The 20,582-nt window shown below is 47.9% G+C and overlaps 1 protein-coding gene across 4 annotated transcripts in view; it reads left to right on the top strand.

The window, feature by feature from the left end:
• Positions 1 to 20,220, top strand: part of CPNE9 (copine family member IX) — a 21,170-nt gene extending 950 nt beyond the window's left edge. The window contains exons 3-22 of one of the 4 annotated variants that reach the window (XM_010842075.1): positions 20 to 66; positions 162 to 265; positions 703 to 739; positions 1,238 to 1,314; positions 3,676 to 3,712; positions 4,757 to 4,768; positions 4,906 to 4,986; positions 5,099 to 5,202; positions 5,396 to 5,500; positions 7,189 to 7,230; positions 7,541 to 7,616; positions 7,724 to 7,777; positions 8,215 to 8,276; positions 8,989 to 9,035; positions 10,193 to 10,374; positions 10,606 to 10,733; positions 16,108 to 16,210; positions 16,890 to 16,947; positions 17,327 to 17,400; positions 19,818 to 20,220. In XM_010842075.1, coding sequence (XP_010840377.1) covers positions 20 to 66; positions 162 to 265; positions 703 to 739; positions 1,238 to 1,314; positions 3,676 to 3,712; positions 4,757 to 4,768; positions 4,906 to 4,986; positions 5,099 to 5,202; positions 5,396 to 5,500; positions 7,189 to 7,230; positions 7,541 to 7,616; positions 7,724 to 7,777; positions 8,215 to 8,276; positions 8,989 to 9,035; positions 10,193 to 10,374; positions 10,606 to 10,733; positions 16,108 to 16,210; positions 16,890 to 16,947; positions 17,327 to 17,400; positions 19,818 to 20,003 — 1,616 coding nt within the window. In that variant the 3' untranslated portion in view covers positions 20,004 to 20,220. Of the gene's footprint in view, positions 1 to 19; positions 67 to 161; positions 266 to 702; positions 740 to 961; positions 965 to 1,237; positions 1,315 to 3,675; positions 3,713 to 4,756; positions 4,769 to 4,905; positions 4,987 to 5,098; positions 5,203 to 5,395; positions 5,501 to 7,188; positions 7,231 to 7,540; positions 7,617 to 7,723; positions 7,778 to 8,214; positions 8,277 to 8,988; positions 9,036 to 10,192; positions 10,375 to 10,605; positions 10,734 to 16,107; positions 16,211 to 16,889; positions 16,948 to 17,326; positions 17,401 to 19,817 lie in introns of all 4 variants that reach the window. The other 3 variants (XM_010842077.1, XM_010842078.1, XM_010842076.1) reach the window with 3 other exon arrangements.
• The last annotated feature ends 362 nt before the right edge of the window (positions 20,221 to 20,582 follow it).

Consider the following 20,582-nt stretch of genomic DNA (forward strand, 5'->3'; position numbering starts at 1 on the left):
CCCCCGCTCCCGCCTGCAGTGGTGGTGCTTTACACGCAGAGCCGGGCCAGCCAGGAGTGGCGGGAGGTAAGTCCTGGAACCCTCACCCAGTCCACCGCCGCGCCTGGGAAGCACCTGCCCCCTTTAGCAGGCCCCATGCTGATTGTCCACTCCCCATTCAGTTCGGACGGACCGAGGTGATCGACAACACACTGAACCCAGACTTCGTGCGCAAATTCGTCCTCGACTACTTCTTTGAGGAAAAGCAAAACCTGCGCTTCGATGTGTGAGCCCCGCCCAGAAACCTGGCTTGGACCTCCCCCAACCTGGATCCGCCCCCCAGCGGGCCCCCGACCTGGCTCCACCCCCGGGCCCAGTTCGGTGGCACTTTGAAGGACTCCTCTCTAGGCTTAGCACCGCCCCAAGTCTAGGTTGGCCACTCCCCAGGCCTAGTCCTGCTGACAACCCTTCTCCTTAATTGGCTCCGCCCCTTTCTAAGTCCCACCTCTGAGATGACCCTGCCCCCAGCTGGCCCCGGACTTGACCTTGCCCACGTCTGACTTCCTCTGACCCCGACTCCTGCCCCAAGGAGGTCCAGGTTGAATTCCGGTACAAGACTGCCCCACCCTCCACCCACAATTTTAACCTGGACTCGAAATCGGACCCCTTTTCCAGGCTCTCTCCCACCATCCCCTCCCCATGTTGGTCCCACTCTCTTCCCAGGTACAACGTCGACTCCAAAACCAACATCTCCAAACCGGTGAGTGACCATTCCCTCACTGGCAGGCTGGGCACACAGGCGGCGCTCACTGTGTGTTAAACGACCCTCCTTAGAACCCTCCTACCCCTCAAACCCGGACTCGACCTTCTTCTGCCCCGAACCTGCCCTCCCTGCCCTCCTCTCCTGTTCCTGCCTCGGTTTCCCACCTGTGCCTCTTACTCACTGCTACTCTTCCTTCTCGACTGCTGCTGGGACCCTCAGAAGGTGAGGCTGAATGGGGCTGGGCGGGGTCAGTGTGTGTGGTGTGTGAAAGGTGAGGGGTGGGATGGTATCTTGGCAGGGTAGAGGCAGTGGGCTCCAGATGTCAGGACCAAGAACGGCGGCTTGTCTGGGGACCCCGTCCCTCCTCTAAAGCCCTGGCTGGGTGGTTCCACTGCCTCCAGTCGCAGTGGTCAGTGCAGCAGCAGCATCAGGGCTGGGCTGGGACTCTGCACCACCAGTCGCTCCTGTCCTCGCTGACTCTGTATCCCTGTGCAGGATTTCCTGGGCCAAGCGTTCCTGGCCCTGGGAGAGGTGATTGGAGGCCAGGGCAGCCGAGTTGAGCGACCCCTCACGTGAGCTGAACCCGAAGGGGAATGGGGGAGGGGCGGGCCTCCAATTCTCCTAAAGATGCAGCTGACTCTGTATCGTTGGAGGCTGGGACTGGTCAGGTGCCTTCAATGGCTCCCATCACCTCCTGGGAAAATTCAATTTTCAGGGCTTTGCTCAAGTCACTCTCAGCCCTGACATATCTCCTCTCTCTCTCACTCTCTCTCCTCACTCTTTTTCTGAATCTGATTCAGACTTTAAGGTCCATTTCCAAGTCTTCCTCACTAAATCAAGTTCTCTGGAATTTACATTACATTCACTCACTAAATATTTATTAGCACATTTTGTATGCTATACCCTGGGCTGGGTACCAAGGATTTATCCATTCCACAAACACTACTGGGCATATACTCTATGTGAGCCACTGTTCAAATGGCTTGGGTTGCAGTGGTGAACGAAACAAAGGCTCCTGCCCTCAGGGAACTTATGTAACAGAAGAGGGAGAGAAATAGTACAAAACTGAAATAATAAATAAGTAAATTACATAATGTGCTAGAAGACATGAAGTGCTGTGGAATGAAAGTAGAACAGAATTAGAGTGACCGGAAATGCAGGGTGATGGGTATTGCAGTTTTCTGCAGAAGGGTTGAGGAGGCCTCATGGAAAGGTAACTTCGGAGCAATAATCTTAAGAAAGTAAGGGAGTGAGCTGTGCTGATACCTGGAGGAGGAATGTTCCAGGAGAGGAAACTGTGCAGAAGTCTGATGTGTTCAAAGAGCAGCACAGAGGCCAGTGTGGGTGGAACTGGGTGAGCAGCGGGGAGAAAGGAGGAGGTGAGCTTGGTGGATTCACGTTTAAGGCCTGGAAGCCACTGTGAGGACTTTAGTTTTTACTCTGAGTTGGGACTCAGTGGAGGGTTCTGAGCAGACAAATGCTCTAACTTGCTTTCAAAGGATGCTGCTGGGTTGAGACTACATCTTGGGTGGGCAAAAGCAGAAGTAATCCATGGTGCCACGAGTGAAGGAGGGGAGAATTAGTTAGATTCTGGATATAAATTGAAGATGGAGAAGCAGATTCCTGACAGACTGAATATGGACGTGAGAGAATAAGAGGAGTCAAGGATGACACCAAGGCCTTTGGCCTGAACAAGTGGAAAGATGGAGTTGCCATAGAGATGATTTTCTTTTTTAGGTGAGGGAGGAGTAAGTTGTGGGAGGAAGTCAATGAGGAGTTCAGTATGACGTACTGAATTTCATAAATTTTTATTAGACAAGTAGATGTGTCAAATAGGCAATAAGAAACATAAATCTTATATGCTCTTTCAGGACATGAGATTAGATGAGATCACTAAGGGAGTGAGGAGAGAGAGAGAAGACCAAAGACCAAAACTCCATGAGTTGGAGCTAGGAAGGGAGACTGAGAAGGAGCATTAATGAAATGGGGGGATAACCAAGAGTAGGTGGTGCTGTCCTGGAAGCAAAAGACATGCATCAATGACAAGAGAGTGGCTGATCATGTCAAATGCTGCTGCAGTCAAGAAAGGTGAGGACTGGGAACTGGATAGTGGGTTTAGCAGGATGTCAGTCGCTGGTGACTCTGCTTGTCAGAGTTTTGAAGAAGAGGTTTGGATAACAGCCTGGTTAGGGAGGTTTAGAAGAGAATGGAAGAGAGAAATGGGAATTAGGGGTCTTTCAAGGAATTTTCCTGCAAAGAGAAGAAGAGAAAAGGAGGGGTGGCTGGAGAGGGAAGTGAGATCAAGAAGAGGTTTGTAATATTTTAACCTGAAAAAAATTATATCACATTTGTATGCTAATGGAAGTGATCTAGTAGAATCTGAAAATCTGACATCATACAAAGAGGGAAAGAACTTCTCTGGTGGTCCAGTGGTTAAGACTCTATGTTTCCAGTGCAGAGGGTGTGGGTTCGATCCCTGATCGGGGAACTACGATCCCACATGCCTCATGGCATGATCAAAAAAAGGGGGGGCAGTTGCTGGAGTGATGTCTCTGTACAGGCAAGAGGGAGGGTGTGGAATGTAGCACACAGGGGAGGGATAAATAGGCACATGGTAGTCATTTATAGCAACGGTAGGAAGGCCTCGTGTGGGAGAAGATACTGGAGGCAGGGTAGGTGTGTGGCGGGTCTGTGGACAGTGTCTTCTGGTTGCTTCAGCTTTGTCAGTGAAGTAGGAAACAAGGTCATTGGCTGAGAGTGAGGACGGAGGAGGAGGCTTTTTGGGCTGAGGAGAGAGGAGGAGGAGTGCAAGTGCCATCTCACAGCACTGGAGAGTGAAGGGACTCACTTAATCATACTGTGCATTCGCACAGTATGATTAAGGACCTTGAGGTTTGTGGTCACACATCTAAAATGAAACCAGTTAGCACGAGTGTGGGTTTTCCTCTGGCCGTATCCAGTTGCACAGGTGTGGTATGGGTTAGGCAGAGAATAGGATTTAACTCAGGCTGTGGTTCTGCCAAATAAGTAGACAGAAGTGAGAGAAGGGCTAGGGGAAAGGAGTAGGATGGAAGGGAACGATTATTATAGTCCAGAGTGACTGGAATTCACACTGGGTGAGGAGATGGGGGAGAAAATTAAGGAGAGAAAGAACAGTGAGAAGGCAGTAGCATCAGTGACTCGCTTCTGGGTGTGCAGGTGGAGAGTCCCTGCACTCATTACACACTATCTTTTTAAAGCACAGAGAGTCAGAGATCAAAAGAGCCAATGAAATGGTTCAAGTTCTCATATTAAAGATGACAAAAATCACATGGGCAAGTTGGAATCAAAACTTGAACTGAGAATACTCCCAACTTAGCTTCCTCTCTGTCACACTTTGGCTCTTCCAGAGTTTAGGGTTGGCAGGCCCATATCCACAAGGCCTCTGACTGCTTGGAGACCCAAAGCAAGTTGGGGATGGATGTCCAGGCATATGCAAGTGTCTCTTCTTGGATCAGAAGAGGATAAGGCTGCCCTGGTCTTTTAGATCTCACTCTTCACAATCTTCTGAAAGCACAGCATCTTTGACCTAACAAACCAGTCCTTCTGCCCCAGATGTGGGTAGAAATTGCTGTCCCTCATTCAGGACTGTTGCATCACATCACGCTGTACTTGCCTATGGCCTTGACATCCCAGCTGCCCCTGGAAACTCCCTGAAGGCAGGGTCTAGCAGAGCTGGAAGATGCCAACTGGCCAAATTGTACCTAGAACAATGCCTGGCATATAGCAGAGTCTGCTTTGAGAAACAGAACCACCTTCATATCTACCAAGCTTACCAACTGCTTTTTATTCCATGCATTCATTCTCATCTTTTCACAACCCTAAGAGGTAGACAAGATTCCCATTACATAAAGAGAAAACCAAGGGCCCAAGGTAAGGGAAAACAACTTGCCCAGAACTGTAAATCCTGTCTTTCCCATGCTACCATTATGAGATGTCCACACAGGCTAAATTAACCCCTTCCTTCCAGACCAGAGACCCTCCCCAGTCCAAGTCAGGTCCTACCCCACCAGGGATGGAAACACTCGGGACAGTTAGTAAATGACAAATTGAATCCCCTGGCCTACCCAATCCCAGATTGGCCACCCCAATCGTTGTTTCCTACTCTCCCCCCTCACAAAGAGGCTTTTTCTGCTTCCAGGGGTGTACCAGGCAAGAAGTGTGGAACCATATTGCTGACTGCAGAGGAGCTTAGCAATTGTCGGGTAATTAAGGGCCACATGCTAGACCCAGGAGGCTCTCTTCTCTCCTCAAACTCCCTTTAGTGGGCTGAGTCTGGGGGCAATTTGAGTGTCAATAGTCCAATGTCATCCACAGGACATTGCCACCATGCAGCTGTGTGCAAACAAGCTGGACAAGAAGGACTTCTTTGGGAAATCAGACCCCTTCCTCGTGTTCTACAGGAGCAATGAGGATGGCACGTGAGTCACTCTCCCACTATTGCTGTGGGCCCATTAGGGCTCTTAGGCTGGGACATCTTAGACTCCATCAGGACCTGAGCCCAGAATTCACTTAAGGCAGCACCCAATATGTGCTTAAACCAAGCATATGAGGCCCTGTCTCTGGGCTCAGTCCTACCCCAAAGGCAGGATCCAGTCCTCTTGTCCTCTCCAGGTTCACCATCTGCCACAAGACAGAGGTTGTGAAAAACACACTGAATCCTGTATGGCAGCCCTTCAGCATCCCTGTGCGGGCTTTGTGCAATGGAGACTATGACAGGTCTGCATCAGTATAAGCCAAGGAGTAAGGGGACAAGGGTGTGAGAGAGGGGTTCTTGGGGCAAAGAATGAAGGTTGAAGTGCCATAATAGCATTGGAGGATCCTGCTCAGTGAGGCAGTTTTGGACGTGGATATGGGTGCATGGGAAGGCATATGAATAGCCACATGGATGAATAGGTAGATGGACGGATGGATGGGTGGATGGATGAATGGATGAAAGGGCAAGTGAATAAGTGAATGAGCAGATACATGGATAGACAATCAGACGAATGGATAAACTGGTGAATGAATAGATGGGTATGTGGATGGGTGTACAAGAGGACTGGTGGGTGGGATGGATGAATGGATAGCAGATGAGTGAGTGAGTGGACTGCTGGGTGGATTAGTGGATAGGTAGATGATGGGCAGATTAATGGATGGATGGCTAAATGCTTGAGAGGCAGGATGGGTATATGAGAGATTGGTGGTTGGTTGGAGAGGCAGAGGGGTGACTGAAAAAGCAGGAGGATAAACAGGTGGAATGACAGTACATTAATAGACAGACAGATGAATGGGTGGTAGAGGGAATGGATGGTGAGTGTGTCGTAGATGGACGGGCTGACCATATGAATTCACAAGTGGGCAGCGTGAAGGTAGGTGAGTGGGCCCATAAGTAGATGGTTATGTAGACGAATGGATGATTAGATGGACAAATACCAGATGGCTGCGTGTTTGGTTGGATAGATGCGTGGAGATACAGATGGATGCTTGTATGTATTGGTGAGTCATTGAAGGGCTGGATGTATAGTTATATGGGTGATAGAGTTTAATAAGTAATTGATTGGTAAATTTATATGGGTAAAAGGGTGACTAGATGGATGGTTGAATGAGCTGCCACATAGATCAGTGGCCATATGAGATGACTTAGGCATAGCTGTTAAGAACATGGTCTTTGGAACCAGGATGTCAGAGTTTAAATTTCAGCTCAGCAATTTACTTGCTATGGTCCTTAGTCAAGTTACTGGTTTTGGGGCCTCAGTTTCCTTATTCAAAAGTAATAATAGTATTAATACTTGCTTTATAGAGTGCTTGTTAAATTAGTCGGTGAAAGTGCTGAGAACAACGCCTGGAATACGTGTGTGTACTTAGTTGTGTCTGACTGTGCGATCCTCTGGTCTATAGCCAACCAGGCTCCTCTGTCCATGGGATTTTTCAGACAAGAATACGGGAGTGGGTTGCTGTCTCCTACTCTAAGGGGTCCTCCTGACCCAGGGATCAAATCCACATCTCCTGCATTACATGTGGTCTTTACCTTTTGAGCCATCAGGGAAGCAATGGAATTCCCTGGTGGTACAGTGGTTAGGACTCTGCATTTGCACTGCTGAGGTTCCTGCTGTTCAGTTCCTGGTCAGGGAAACAAGATCCCACAAGCCATGCAGCGTGGCCAAAATATTTTTTAAAAGTCAGTAGTAAAGAATAGTAATAGTACAAATAGCAGCAGCAGTAGTAATAGTGATAGTTCAGTAGGTAGCTGGGTACATTCATGGACTGATGAATGGATAAGACAGATGGGAGGAAGGTTGAGAGAAGGACAAATGGATGGATGGAAGGATGATCTGTATATAGTCAAGATCATCTTGACTATCATGGGTGGGGGTGTCTCAGACTTATCCTACAAACCTAGCCTATGTTTATCTCCAACATTTCAGAACGGTGAAGATTGACGTGTACGACTGGGACCGGGATGGAAGGTAGCACTGCCCTCTCCTAGAATTAAACCAAACAGTTCCCTGAAATATGTAGCACACTAACTAGGAACCCCAGACTAGCCTTGGGAGCCAGAGAGGAAAAGAACGGAAGAGACAGTGTGCCAGAGAGACAACTAAGGGGACCAGCTGTGTTCAAGGTCCTTCTTTTCCTCTTAGGTTGGTCTCTCTTCTGACCCAAGGCCCAGTGCCTGGCAGACCAAGTAGAGGCAGGGGATAGTGAGGTTAAAAGACTGGTTTCAGGGGTGGCTCCAAGCCAGCAGCAGTCGCTTACCTGCCCCTGGCCTCATTGCAGCCACGACTTCATTGGTGAGTTCACCACCAGCTACCGAGAGCTGAGCAAGGCCCAGAACCAGTTCACAGTGTATGAGGTGAGAGCGCAGGCCCGCCCAGGTTTCCCAGGCCTCCACCCCAGGTGTGCTCAGTCTGTGCTCCCTTCCTCTGTGTCGCACCGTCACCACTACCTTACTTCACTTAGGTACTTAACCCCCGGAAGAAATGTAAGAAGAAGAAATACGTCAACTCGGGAACCGTGAGTACTCCCGAGAGCTCTGGCCCTCTGTAGATCCTTCTGTCTCTGTCCCCAGAATGGGGACACCCAGCATGACCACGCGGTGAGGGTGTGGGAGAGCTATGGTGCAGACTACTTGCACACAGTGATGCTGGATACAAGGTGGCACCATTTCAGTTTTCCTTTTGTTTCGTTTTTTTTTTTTCTTGTTTTTCCTCTCACCTAAGAAAATTTGTTTGATCTTTTTAATCTTTTGCAGTTTTTTCGGGGGGGGACCCTAAGTTTTATTTCATGATTTAATACACTTTTGGAAATCCAAGTATGTTTCTGATGGCTTCCCCCTTTGCCCTTTCAGAAATCGGACAGGATGGGTCAGGGGCTGGAGTAGAGTGCCTCTTTGCCTTTCTCTAGCCCAGCCACCTTTTCCAAGTAGCAGGGCTGCCTCTTCTGTCCCACAGGTGACGCTGCTCTCCTTTTCTGTGGACTCTGAATTCACTTTTGTCGATTACATCAAGGGAGGGTGAGTCACAGCCAAGCTCCAGACTAAAGTCCAGCAATGAGTTTCTCCCAGTTCTCAGCCTCAGTGTTACTCTTCATTAATGGTCAGGATCCAATGAGATCATGAAAACAAACTTGAAAACACTTGGCAGACTATAAAGTGCAGAGTGCTGTCCACCGTAGTTCTCTCCATAGGGCTGCCTTTCAGCCCTAGCTTCCAGCCCCCCTGGGAAGATGACAGACCAGTGGTCTCCCGTAGCCTTACTGGAGCCCAGACAGAAGATATGGCGAGGCAAGAGGGAGAGGCCAAGAGAGAAGGAAAAGACAAGCAGACTGTAGGGGACATTCTCCTTGGTTTAGTAGATGCAAGCAGACGTCAGTAAGGTACTTTTCTTCTCTCAACCTGATTTTAATGTAAAATGGAGATGTTAATTACTACTTTAGGACTATAGTAAGGGTTAAATTAAATTATGCATATTATGTGATGAGGTAGGCATTTAGGAATGAATGGGGCATGTGGGAACACACTCCCCAAAGTGTGTTCTATGGGCCAGCAGCATCTGCCTCACTTGGGATTTTGTTAGAAATGTAGAATCTCAGGCTCCACCAAGACCATCCAGATCATAATTTACTTTTTAACACAATTCCCAGGTGATTCAGTTGCGTACAAGTGTTTGAGAAATCCTTAGTAAGTATTAGTCCCTCATTTCTCAATCCATCTATTTCCCCAACAGGACACAGCTGAACTTCACAGTAGCCATTGACTTCACAGCTTCTAATGGTGAGGCATGGATGGGGAACAGGGTGTGGAGGGATTCTAAAGAAGTCATTAGGGATGGGCCTGAATTAAAACCTGGGAATAAGAGTTAACCTATCCAGGAAGCCCAGGCTTGAGGCAAGGCCCAGTCAGGCTAATACTGGGGCAGGAGTGTTGTGGGGGTAATGGTGGGAGAGAGTACCGAAAGGTTTAAGTGGGTAAATGGATCAAAGAAAATCGAAAGGATAAATAGCTCTAGATAGCTTGAGAAGTGGATGAGTAAATGAATGGATGGGAGGGAAGAGAAGTATACTAACAGATGAATACATAAATGGGTGGATAACTGTGTGGGTAGCTAGATGAATAGAGTAGGCAAATGGGTCTGAGTGAGTACAATAGGCTGAAGAGGTGGATGCATGAACTGGAATGTAGCTGGACAGCTGGACAAGTGTTTAAATTGGTGAAATAGATGAGTGGACAGGTGGATGGATCCATATGAGTACAGACAGACAGGTGAATGAATGGGATGGATAGAGAAGGATGAATGAATGAGTAGATGGACAAAAGAATATGGTTATATGGACAGATGGGAAAGAAAGAGAAATGGCAGGTGAGCAAGTAGATAGATGGCAGGCTGGCTGGCTGGATGCACAGGTGGGTGGCTAGCTGGATAAGAGGATGGAGAAGCAGATGGATAGAGATGAAGAGACAGATGGATTTACGGCCAGTGGAAGGGTGAATAGATGTATGAGCAGGTGGATGAACTGGTGGATAGATATAAGGGTTGGTACATGGATAGTTTGAAAATGAACATTTGGATGACTGAGTAAAATAATAAGGAGTACATGGGTAAAGAGGCTTCTCTGGGGGCTCGGTGGTAAAGAATCTGCCTGCCAATACAGGTGACATGGGTTCGATCCCTGGGTTGGGAAGATCCCCTGGAGAAGAGAATGGCAACCCACTCCAGTATTCTTGCCTGGAGAATTCCATGGACAGAGGAGCCTGGCGGGCTACAGTCCACAGGGTCATGAAAGAGTCAGACACGACTTAGAGACAAAACACCAACAGCATGGGTTAAGAGTGGATGAATGGATAGGCAGCACATAGATGCAACAAAGACAGGTAGGCGAATAGATGGATCATCAGTATGACCATGGGGTGGGGCTCCTGTTTCCCTACAGGGAATCCCCTGCAGCCCACCTCCCTGCACTACATGAGTCCTTATCAGCTCAGCGCCTATGCCATGGCCCTCAAGGCAGTGGGAGAAATCATCCAGGACTATGACAGTGACAAGCTCTTCCCAGCTTATGGCTTTGGCGCCAAGCTCCCTCCAGAGGGACGGATCTCCCACCAGTTCCCCCTGGTACAGTATGGGCCAGATCCTAGACTCCACACTCTGGAATCTGGCCCACCCAAGTTGACAAAATTCTTCTACTTAGGTTTTCTTCTAAGGGTCAAGGACATGCAGAAGAGAAGGATCTAGGGGAGGGTGGCAGAGCAAGGAGGGGAGCTGGGCTGGAGTCTGGAGGGGCGTATGAAAAAGCAGTGGAGAAACGCAAGAGTGAGCAGTCCAGCAGGGTATCTTCCCTGACAGAACAACAATGATGAGGACCCCAACTGCGCGGGCATTGAGGGTGTGTTGGAGAGCTACTTCCAGAGCCTGCGCACAGTGCAGCTCTACGGGCCCACCTACTTCGCCCCTGTCATCAACCAGGTGGCCAGGTAAGCAAACTGGATGGACCTGGGGGAAATTAAGGGGACCAGACAGGGGATTGCGGAGAAGGCGATGGCACTCCACTCCAGTACTCTTGCCTGGAAAATCCAGGACAGAGGAGCCTGGTGGGCTGCAGTCCATGGGGTCGCTGAGAGTCAGACACAACTGAGCGACTTCACTTTCACTTTTCACTTTCATGCATTGGAGAAGGCAATGGCAACCCACTCCAGTGTTCTTGGCTGGAGAATCCCAGGGAGGGGGGAGCCTGGTGGGCTGCTGTCTATGGGGTCGCACAGAGTTGGACACAACTGAAGCGACTTAGCAGTAGCAGCAGACAGGGAATTGACTTCCCAAGGACAGTGAATTTAGGCTTTGGGGAGAGGGTGAAAGTTTCAATGTTGGCCAAGCTCTGGTATAAAGAGGTTACATCAGGCCTTATTCTAAAGTAGAAAGAGTGTCAGTGAACTGCCTCAACCCCACTTCCTGGGAACAACAAACCAGGCCTCAAGTTTGGGGAAGAGAGGACCTATACAACAGTGGATAAGGCACAAGCTTTGGCATCAAACCTGGGAGTGACCCCGGGTCCACCACTCACTAACCTCATCTGACCTGAAGCAACTTAACTTCTTTCTAAGCCTCCATTTCATCCATGTAAATGGGTATAATAATGGATAATAAGAGCATCTTCTTTTTATAGGGTTATTGGGGATTTAAAACTAGGTAACAATATAATAATACTTAGCACAGTGTCTGGCCCATAGTCAGTGCTCATGGTAGATTAAATCATGGTAGATTAAAATGAGCTCAAATTGTAGATTAACGATGGAAGAATAACTTCTAAAAACAGAAGAGTAACTCCAAATTTTCAGAATAAAAACACAAAGCAAAGAAAATCCAACTTACATATCAAATGATTTTTTTTTGGATTTTTTTAAACTATATTTCAATACATAAATTTGTATGCATGCTTTAAACAAACTATATTTCAAGAATGAGAGAGTCTAAACAAAAAGTATGACCAGCACCAGCATTTAAGTTTTCTGATTTTTAATGCAAATAAAATAAAATGATTGAACTAAAACCAAACGTATGTCAATGAACTTAAGTTGGATAAATTCACCTAATAAAAGAAAAAGTTTCTCTGATTGGATAAAAAATAATAATTCTACTATATGCTAAGGGCTTCCCCGATAGCTCAGTTGGTAAAGAATCCACCCGAGACCTTGCTCCAATTCTTGGGTCAGGAAGATCCCCTGGAGAAGGGATAGGCTACCCACTCCAGTATTCCTGGACTTCCCTTGTGGCTCAGCTGGTAAAGAATCTGCCCGCAATGTGGGAGACCTGGGTTCGATCCCTGGGTTTGGAAGATCCCCTGGAAAGGGACAGGCTACCCACTCCAGTATTCTGGCCTGGAGAATCCTATGGACTATAGAGTCCATGGGGTTGCAAAGAGTTGGCCACAACTGAGTGACTTTCACATACATGCTGCTGCTGCTGCTGCTGCTGCTAAGTCACTTCAGTCGTGTCCGACTCTGTGCAGCCCCATAGACGGCAGCCCACCAGGCTCCCCCATCCCTGGGATTCTCCAGGCAAGAACACTGGAGTGGGTTGCCATTTCCTTCTCCAATGCATGAAAGTGGAAAAGTGAAAGTGAAGTCGAGCAGTCGTGTCCGACTCTTTGCGACCCCATGGACTGCAGCCTACCAGGCTCCTCCGTCCATGGGATTTTCCAGGCAAGAGTACTGGAGTGGAGTGCCATTGCCTTCTCCATTCACATACATACTATATGCTAAATAGAAGAGATCCATGTAAAACAAAATACCTCAGGAAACTTGAAAGTAAAAAGATGAAACAAACAAACAAAAAAATAATAAAAGTGGAAGAATTTCAGGGAGATATATATATCCAGAGACTCCATTTTCCTCTAATAAAGATTAGTTTATCTTCTAATTCATCATGAGATAATAGTTTCTTTAATTACAAAAGTAATGTAACATTGCTGTTGAAATTTTAAGGATGGAGAAATTAAATAAGAAATGACCCAGAAAATGGCCCATGAGAATGTGAAGATATATACACACACATATATATAATATATATATAGTTAATGATAGTCTTTTCCTTATGTAGCCATAATGGCAGTCAAATTTGATGTAACATTTCACTACTGATCTTTTCACTTAATAATGGAACCTGAGCACATTTTCTTTTGTTATTGTTATTAAACAGACTTAAATATTATCTTGGGCAAATTCGCTGATTCACTCATTCATTTACTGATTGAATGAACATTCCATAACGCAAAATGTAGCATGAATGTGGGCTGTAGAGCTAGACTAAGTTAATACACCCACTCTACTGCTTACTAGCTGTGTCACTTTGGGCAAGACTCCTAACCTCTCTGTGTCTGTTTCCTCAACTGTAAATGAGGATAATAGTAGCTACATCATGGGGCTGTTGTGAGGACTAACTTAATATTCATCAAGCACATAGAACAGTGCCTGCCACATGGTAAGTGCTATAGGTGCAAGCTATTACTGTTACTATTATTATCATTATTACTATTCAAAGGGCATCTGCGTGTGCTCAGATATCTGCTGGGGCACTGGAGATTCAGATGAATCAGATCTAGTTTCTGCCCTTGAGATCTCCCGCCTTGGCGCAGGAGACAGAAATATAAATAAATCATTACCTTCTACAGGCCAGAGCTTCCCAAACTTTTCCAGCAAGTCGCCTGTTGGCAAAGGCAAACAACTGCTTCCCCTAGGGGACACTGGGGGCCTGGTTGAAAGCAGCCAACCTGAAAATGTCTTTGAAATCCCCATATTTTATCTTAACAATTCATGCACATTTTACATGCTTCTGACATTGTGTCCATATTTGCTATAATTTAAGGCGTGGGGAGGTGTGTTTTAAGTATACTTAGAGTCATCTAGCTTTATCCACCAGACCATATAGTGTAATGGGTGCTTCAGGTATCCTGTGACCTTGAGTTCCCCTTGGCATACATGTTGGTACACTCATGGGTGTAAGGACCCAGGAAGGGCGGACAACCCATCTTGGTGGGTGGCATCCAAGAGACCGGAGGCAGCCTAGTTGTGGAGGGACCTGACTTCTTGGCTGGGTGCAGAGGGCGAACTGGACTTTATCAGAGGAAGATGTGCAGAACAGGCCTGGCGGCAGGAACTGCATGTGAAGAGCACAGAGGCATGAAGGGGCAAGCTTGGGAGACAGTGAACAGTACACCTAGATCAGAATGTGCAGCGTGCACAGAGGAGTAGCCAAAGAGCAGGCGGGAATGAAGCCTAGAGGCACCAAGAGCTCAGGTTTTAGGCTTAGTCGGTCAAGTGTGGACTGGGGCCCCAGCTTCACCACCCCTTTGGAATGTTATTCCTCATGCCTGTAAACTTCACTTTGGAATAACAAATGTGCCCACCTTATAGAATGGTAGTGAGGATTCAATCAGATCACGTATGTCAAGTGTGCAGCCATGATTTTGATGACCACAGATGCCTCTTCATTGCCTGCCACCCCAAAGCCAAGTGGGGCACAGTGGCTTTCCCCAGCCCACGACCCAGCTCCAGGTCTAAATGGCCTTGGGAGTGCCAGGCTTCTGCAGGGAGCCACGGATGTGCCTCCCAAGTCCCCAAACCCTTCCACACCCCTCAATGTTCCTGCTCACAAATCCCTTTGTGAGGGGGCCCTTACCACATTGCTCTGACCTCCTCTCTCTTCTGTAGACCTACCTGCATCTCCTAGAACACGCTCTCTCTTGGTTTGCACATGCCACTCCTTCTCTCTGGAACATCTTTCCTTTACCCTCCCGTCCTCCCCCCACCCCACCTCTACCTCCACCTCCTCCTGGCTAACTCCTACTCACTTTTCAGGTCTTAGGTTAGATGTCATGTCCTCAAAGCCCTCGCCTCACTGCATCGTCGTGCTGTAAGCATCCATCTCCTCCCAGGACAACATCTGATTCTCTGCTGCAGGCTCAGCACCAAACTTGGTGCCTGACCCACAGCAGGTGTGCAGTGATTATTTGCAGAATGAGTGAGTGACAGGAAACGGTGGCAGCCCAAGCCTATGAAGAGGCTGCAGCCAGAATTCAGGAAAAGAGCAAAGGCTGCTAGGGAGGATCATGGCCCACTCCCACCCTGGGCTCTGGGCAAAATCAGCTGTAGCTGTTTGAATTCTCCACTCTCACTGTGCTTTCCTCTGGGTTTTTTATATCAAGCTTATATATCAGCATTGTCTGATAGAACTCTCTGCAGTGATGGAGATGTTCTGTATCTTGTGATGTCCTGTATGGTAGCTCCCAGCCACATACAGATAGTGAACACCTGGAGTGTCGCTAGGGTGAACAAGGAACTGAGGTAATTTTATTTAATTTATATAAATTTCCATAGGACCTGGGGACTGCCTTACTGGATAGTACAGCTCCATCCTTTCCAATCCTCACAGGGTTTGAGACTAGAAGTCAAGAGGCCAAGTCTGCCACGGCCTTTGTGCTGTCTGAGCTCTTGTTTCTCTTATGTATAAAATAAGGGGACTGGACTCAATGACTTCTGAACTCATTTCAGATCAAAAAATCTTGGGAGTCAAAGTGAGAGAAGGAAAAAGACTCTGGGAGCAGCTGTTAAGACTGGGTGAGGACCCAGAAGCCTAGGCAATGGGATGTGATGAGCAGAGGGAGAAGGGAGGAGGAGAAATGGGTGAGAGAGGGGAGAAAGAAGGCCTTCAGTCTTTGGTCTTGTATAAACACCAAGATCATTCCAGGGCCAACAGAGTCCTGGGTGATCTGGGCCCCACCCCATTTCAATCACATGGTCCCTGCTGCTCCCCTCACTTTCTGCGCCCCAGACAGGGTAGACTTCCTCCAGTCTCATCACAGGGACTTTGTCCATGCTGTTTCTTCTGTCTGGAATGACCTCCCCTCCCCTTCACTTAGCCTCCTCTCCCTCCTCTTCTCCTTCATCCTCCAACATTGTTTCCTTAAAGAAGTCTTTATTGACCTGGGCCATGTCAAGATCCCTTACAGGACGCTCTCATAGCAGTAGCTTTTTCTCTCCCAACTCTCCTCACAAATGCTATTCTATAGCTATTTCTGTGATTCTTGGTTCAGTGTCCACTCTCAAGAGGACTGGGGGGACTGTTTCTTTCTCACGATGCCTAACACAGTAGCTACCATAGTAAATGCTCTGTGAGTGTCACTGGAGGGATGGTAGGAGGGGCAGGCAGCCAGCTCTGGGGAAGGAGCATGAGCTTCCGAAGCCCCAGTGCTTGTCCTCTGCTTACAGGGCCAGCTGGGGAAGTTTTAGGGATAGACATTCCTTTGGACTCTCTGGGCTTTCAGCTGAATTCTGATTTTAGCCTCTCCCCCAGGGCTGCAGCCAAGATCTCTGATGGTTCTCAGTACTACGTTCTGCTCATCATCACTGATGGGGTCATCTCTGACATGACACAGACAAAGGAGGCCATTGTCAGTGTAAGTCTGAGGAGGGTTTGGCAGGAAGAGGTCACTGTTAATAACTGTCCAGGGGTTGAGATTTTGCCCTACGTGCAAGCTAACAAGTCAGGCTGCCAATTTCATGGATGCTCGCAGTGGACACAAGACTTCTGGATCAAAAGCAAAGGTGTGTGGGACTTCCCTGGTAGTCCAGTGGTTAAGACTCAACACTTCCACTGAAGGGGGCATGAGTTCAATCCCTGGTCGAGGAATTGAGATTCCACATGCCACTATCCCAGCAGTAGCAACAGCTCAACTATCAGCATTGGCTCTGATTCACTAAGTCCACTTCCCAGAAGATAATGTGCCAAGGGCCAGATTACCAGTGGGTTGTATTATAGAACATACACCCTGAGTGTAGAAAACCTGAGCCTTTTATCATGGGCAATAAGCATGCCTGCCCTTCGTTCCAGCATGAGACATTTTATTATACTAGACAGTAAACAAACCTGCCCTTTGCTGTATAGGAAGACCCTGTATCTTTCAAGGCTGTTACATATGCAGACATACTTAAAAAGATAGTCCGGCACAAAGAGAAATCAGTGCCTCTGCTTGTAAGATGTGCCAAAATATTATACACAGAGAGAATTGTCCCCCAACAGTCACTTCCCTTGTTATGGCTGCTCACCCCAACAATTTCCCCTCTTTCCCCTCACAGGCCTCATCACTGCCCATGTCTATCATTATTGTCGGTGTGGGACCAGCCATGTTTGAAGGTGAGTAAGATGAGGGGTTTTGATGAGTGAGACCAAGAACTAGGGAAAACAAAGGAGGATCTGGGAACCCAGGCCTGTCTCATAGAGAAGATAGGATGGATGCCTGTGTCAGACCTTGGCCAAGTCAGACCTTCTCTGAACCATTTCCTCATTATAACCGAGGTTGTTGATACAAATACTTCCCTCCTGGGGTTCCTAGGATGATGGAATGCATGGGAGGGAATAATAATAATAACTCCATTACAATGCCTAATATTTGTAGGACTTTGATACAACCATTAGGTGGTCTCTTGATGACTCCAGAGGGGAGCGAAGAGGCAGAGGGCAGCATGGGTTGTTGTGGGAAAGGTCAATCAGCTGAGGGGTGTCTTTTCTGCAGCTATGGAAGAGCTGGACGGTGATGATGTGCGTGTGTCCTCTCGGGGACGCTATGCCGAGCGCGACATCGTTCAGGTAGACCTGCTGTCATGAGGTCAAAAGGAAGTCATGGTGTCAAAGGCATGGTGGGAAGGAGGGGTTAAGTTAGCAGCCATTCCCCTTTACTGCCTTCCTTTTTTTTTTTTTTTTTTCCCAATTTTTATTTATTTATTGGCTCTGCTGGGTCTTCATTGCTGCATGCGGGGCTTTATCAAATTTATGGGAGTGGAGGCTACTCTCTAGTTGATGTGTGTGAGCTTCTCTTGTTGCAGAGGTTGGGCTCTGTGACCCGTGGCCTCTAGACCGTGGGCTCAGTAGTTGTGACGCAAGGTCTTAGGTGCCTCAAGGCATTGGGATCTTCCTGGACCAGGGATTGAACCTGTGTCCCCTGCATTGGCAGGTGGATTCTTAACCACTGGACCACCAGGGAAGTCCCTTTACTGCCTTCTTAATCATTTACCTTTCTTCCCTTCACTCTTTCGGCCTTCCTACATTCATTCAACAAATTCTTTTTGAGAAACAGGCAGGTTGCTGCCACCATGGTGGATTCATAGTGTGAGAGATCCCCAAGGCACCTGCCCTCTAGTGGAGGCAGCCAATAATAATGGCACAGTTCATTAGATTGTGCTAAGTGCTCCAGAGGGACAGCAAACGCCACAGTGAGAGTCTGTAACTGGGATCTGATTAGGCAGGATTGTCAGGGAAGGCTGCTGCTGCTGCTGCTAAGTCGCTTGAGTCGTGTCCGACTCTGTGCAACCCCATAGATGGCAGCCCACCAGGTTCCCCCATCCCTGGGATTCTCCAGCCAAGAACACTGGAGTGGGTTGCCATTTCCTTCTCCAGTGCATGAAAGTGAAAAGTGAAAGTGAAGTCACTCAGTCGTGCCCGACTCTTAGCGACCCCATGGACTGCAGCCCACCAGGCTCCTCCATCCATGGGATTTTCCAGGCGACAGTCCTGGAGTGGGGTGCCATTGCTTTCTCCATCAGGGAAGGCTACTACGAGGAAATTACATTGGAACTGAAATCTAAAACAAGGCATAAGCATAACAGGCAGAGAAGCAGCAGGTGGGAAGGCCCTTAGGTTCAAAATAACTGGCCCAATCATGGAGAAGGCAAGAGGCCCGGGTGGCAGGATCACAGCAGTGAGTGGAAGAGGAAGGCAAGGCCCTGCCAGTCATGGTGAAGTTTGGGGCTTTGTTCTAAGATAATTAGAAACCTCTTGAAGGATTTTAGATAGAGAAGTGAGATGGTCAGTCTTGCATTTTGAGACATGCAGAGAGGCTGCAGGAGTGCGGACTGCAGCAGGACAAGGGAGAAGGCAGGGAGATCTGTTAGTGAGGAAGCCTTCGAAGTAGTCCAGGGATTTGGATGGGAACAGGAGCAGTGAGGAGGGAGAGGAGAAACAGGTTCAAAAGACAATTTAAGAAAAAATGTATGAGAATTGAATATTTGATTAAATGGTGATAGGGAGTCAGGGGGGCTTCAAGAATGATTCTTAGTTTCATAGACTGAGCCCCTGGGTGAGTGATAGTCTCACTTGCTGGGAAAGGAAAGGCTGGAGGAGGGGCAGATTTGGCAGAAAAGCCTAGAATTCAGCTGTCAACACACTAGACTTGAGTTATCTAAGAGGAACGAAAGGGGATGTGATATGGGCAACCAAGTTGTGACTCTGGGCCTTAAAGAAAAGAAGGTAGGGATGGATGTATAAATGTAGGAGTTATCAGGGAACAGGGTTGTTTTTTTTTTAAATGAAATACAGTCGATTTACAATACTGTGTTAATTTCACGTATGCAGAATAGTGATTCAGTGCTTTTAGTTTATACTCCATTTAAAGTTGTTACAAGATAAAAGCTACAATACCGTGTTATACAGTTTATCCTTGTTGCTTATTTATTTTGTCTATATTAAGTAGTTTGTACGTCTTAATCCAGGGAACAGTTTGTAAATGTGTTGAAAGTGTATGAAATCACCCAGGAAGAGAATTAAGAAAGAAAAAGCATCAGCTTTAGAGATTAGGCAGACCTAGAGCATTGGGATTGGTGCAGGGAAGCATCCAGAAAGGTAGAGAAAATCTAGAAGAATGTAATGTGTCAAGAGTGGGAAGTGTTCAGGAAGATTATAGTGAAATGTAATGGAAAGCTCAAGGGGAGTCAGCAAGATGCGTGACAATCATTGCTTGCTGGACTGATTGGGGAACATGGTACTGTTGACTTCGTTAGCAAGAGCAGTTTCAGTAGACTTCATGAAGCCAGGTTAGAGTGGTTTAAGGGTGAATGGAAGGTGGAAAAAAAAGTGGGTGGGGAGAAAGCAAATGTGGAAAGTTCCTCTAGATAAGGTGGGAAAGCAAGTGACGCTTGGAGATGTTAGGGGCCAAAGAGGGAGCCTCCGCCCTGCCACCCTCCCCGGTCCTCTCTCTCCTGGCCACCCACATCTGATCGTGCCTGTCACAGTTCGTCCCATTCCGAGACTATGTCGACCGGTCGGGGAACCAGGTGCTGAGCATGGCCCGACTTGCCAAGGATGTGCTGGCGGAGATCCCAGAGCAGCTACTGTCCTATATGCGCACCAGGGACATCCAGCCTCGCCCGCCACCCCCTGCCACCACCAGCCCAACGCCAGCTCCAGAGCATCCCTGAAGAGCCCACGTAACCAACGCCCAGCAGTCTGCCTGCCTGCCCACCCATTGCTTCTGCTCAAAATCAGAGGCACCTGGAACCTTGGACCTCATTGGGAGGGCAACTTGGAGGATCAGTATTGGCTGGTCGAGCCCTCTGCCCCATCACCCACAGAAGGGCCTGGCACTGTCACCACCTCCCTGCCTTCTTGCCAATAATAAAGCTGATCTTTACTTCACTTCTGTCTCATGGGTCTTAGGAAGGGAGGCTGGGATGCCCAGGGTCTGGGACACACCAAGAGAAAGATGGAGCAAGGACAGCTTCAGCTAGGGATCATCCCCATCCTAACACACATCCATCTAACCCTTCTTCAGATATTCTTCAAATACTTTAAGAAAGAAGTGAATCTTTATGTGTGTACATTTTCCTGAGGAGAAAGGCCCATAGCTTTTATCAGATTCTAAAAGGGATTCTTGACCTCAAAAGGGGTCAGCTTTAAGATCAGTTCAGTTCAGTCCCTCAGTCATGTCCGACTCTTTGCAACCCCATGAATTGCAGCACACCAGGCCTCCGAGTCCATCACCAACTCCCGGAGTTCAC

Source organism: Bison bison, unplaced genomic scaffold (genome assembly GCF_000754665.1).
Source record: "Bison bison bison isolate TAMUID 2011002044 unplaced genomic scaffold, Bison_UMD1.0 scf7180017864171, whole genome shotgun sequence".
Lineage (NCBI taxonomy): Eukaryota > Metazoa > Chordata > Mammalia > Artiodactyla > Bovidae > Bison > Bison bison.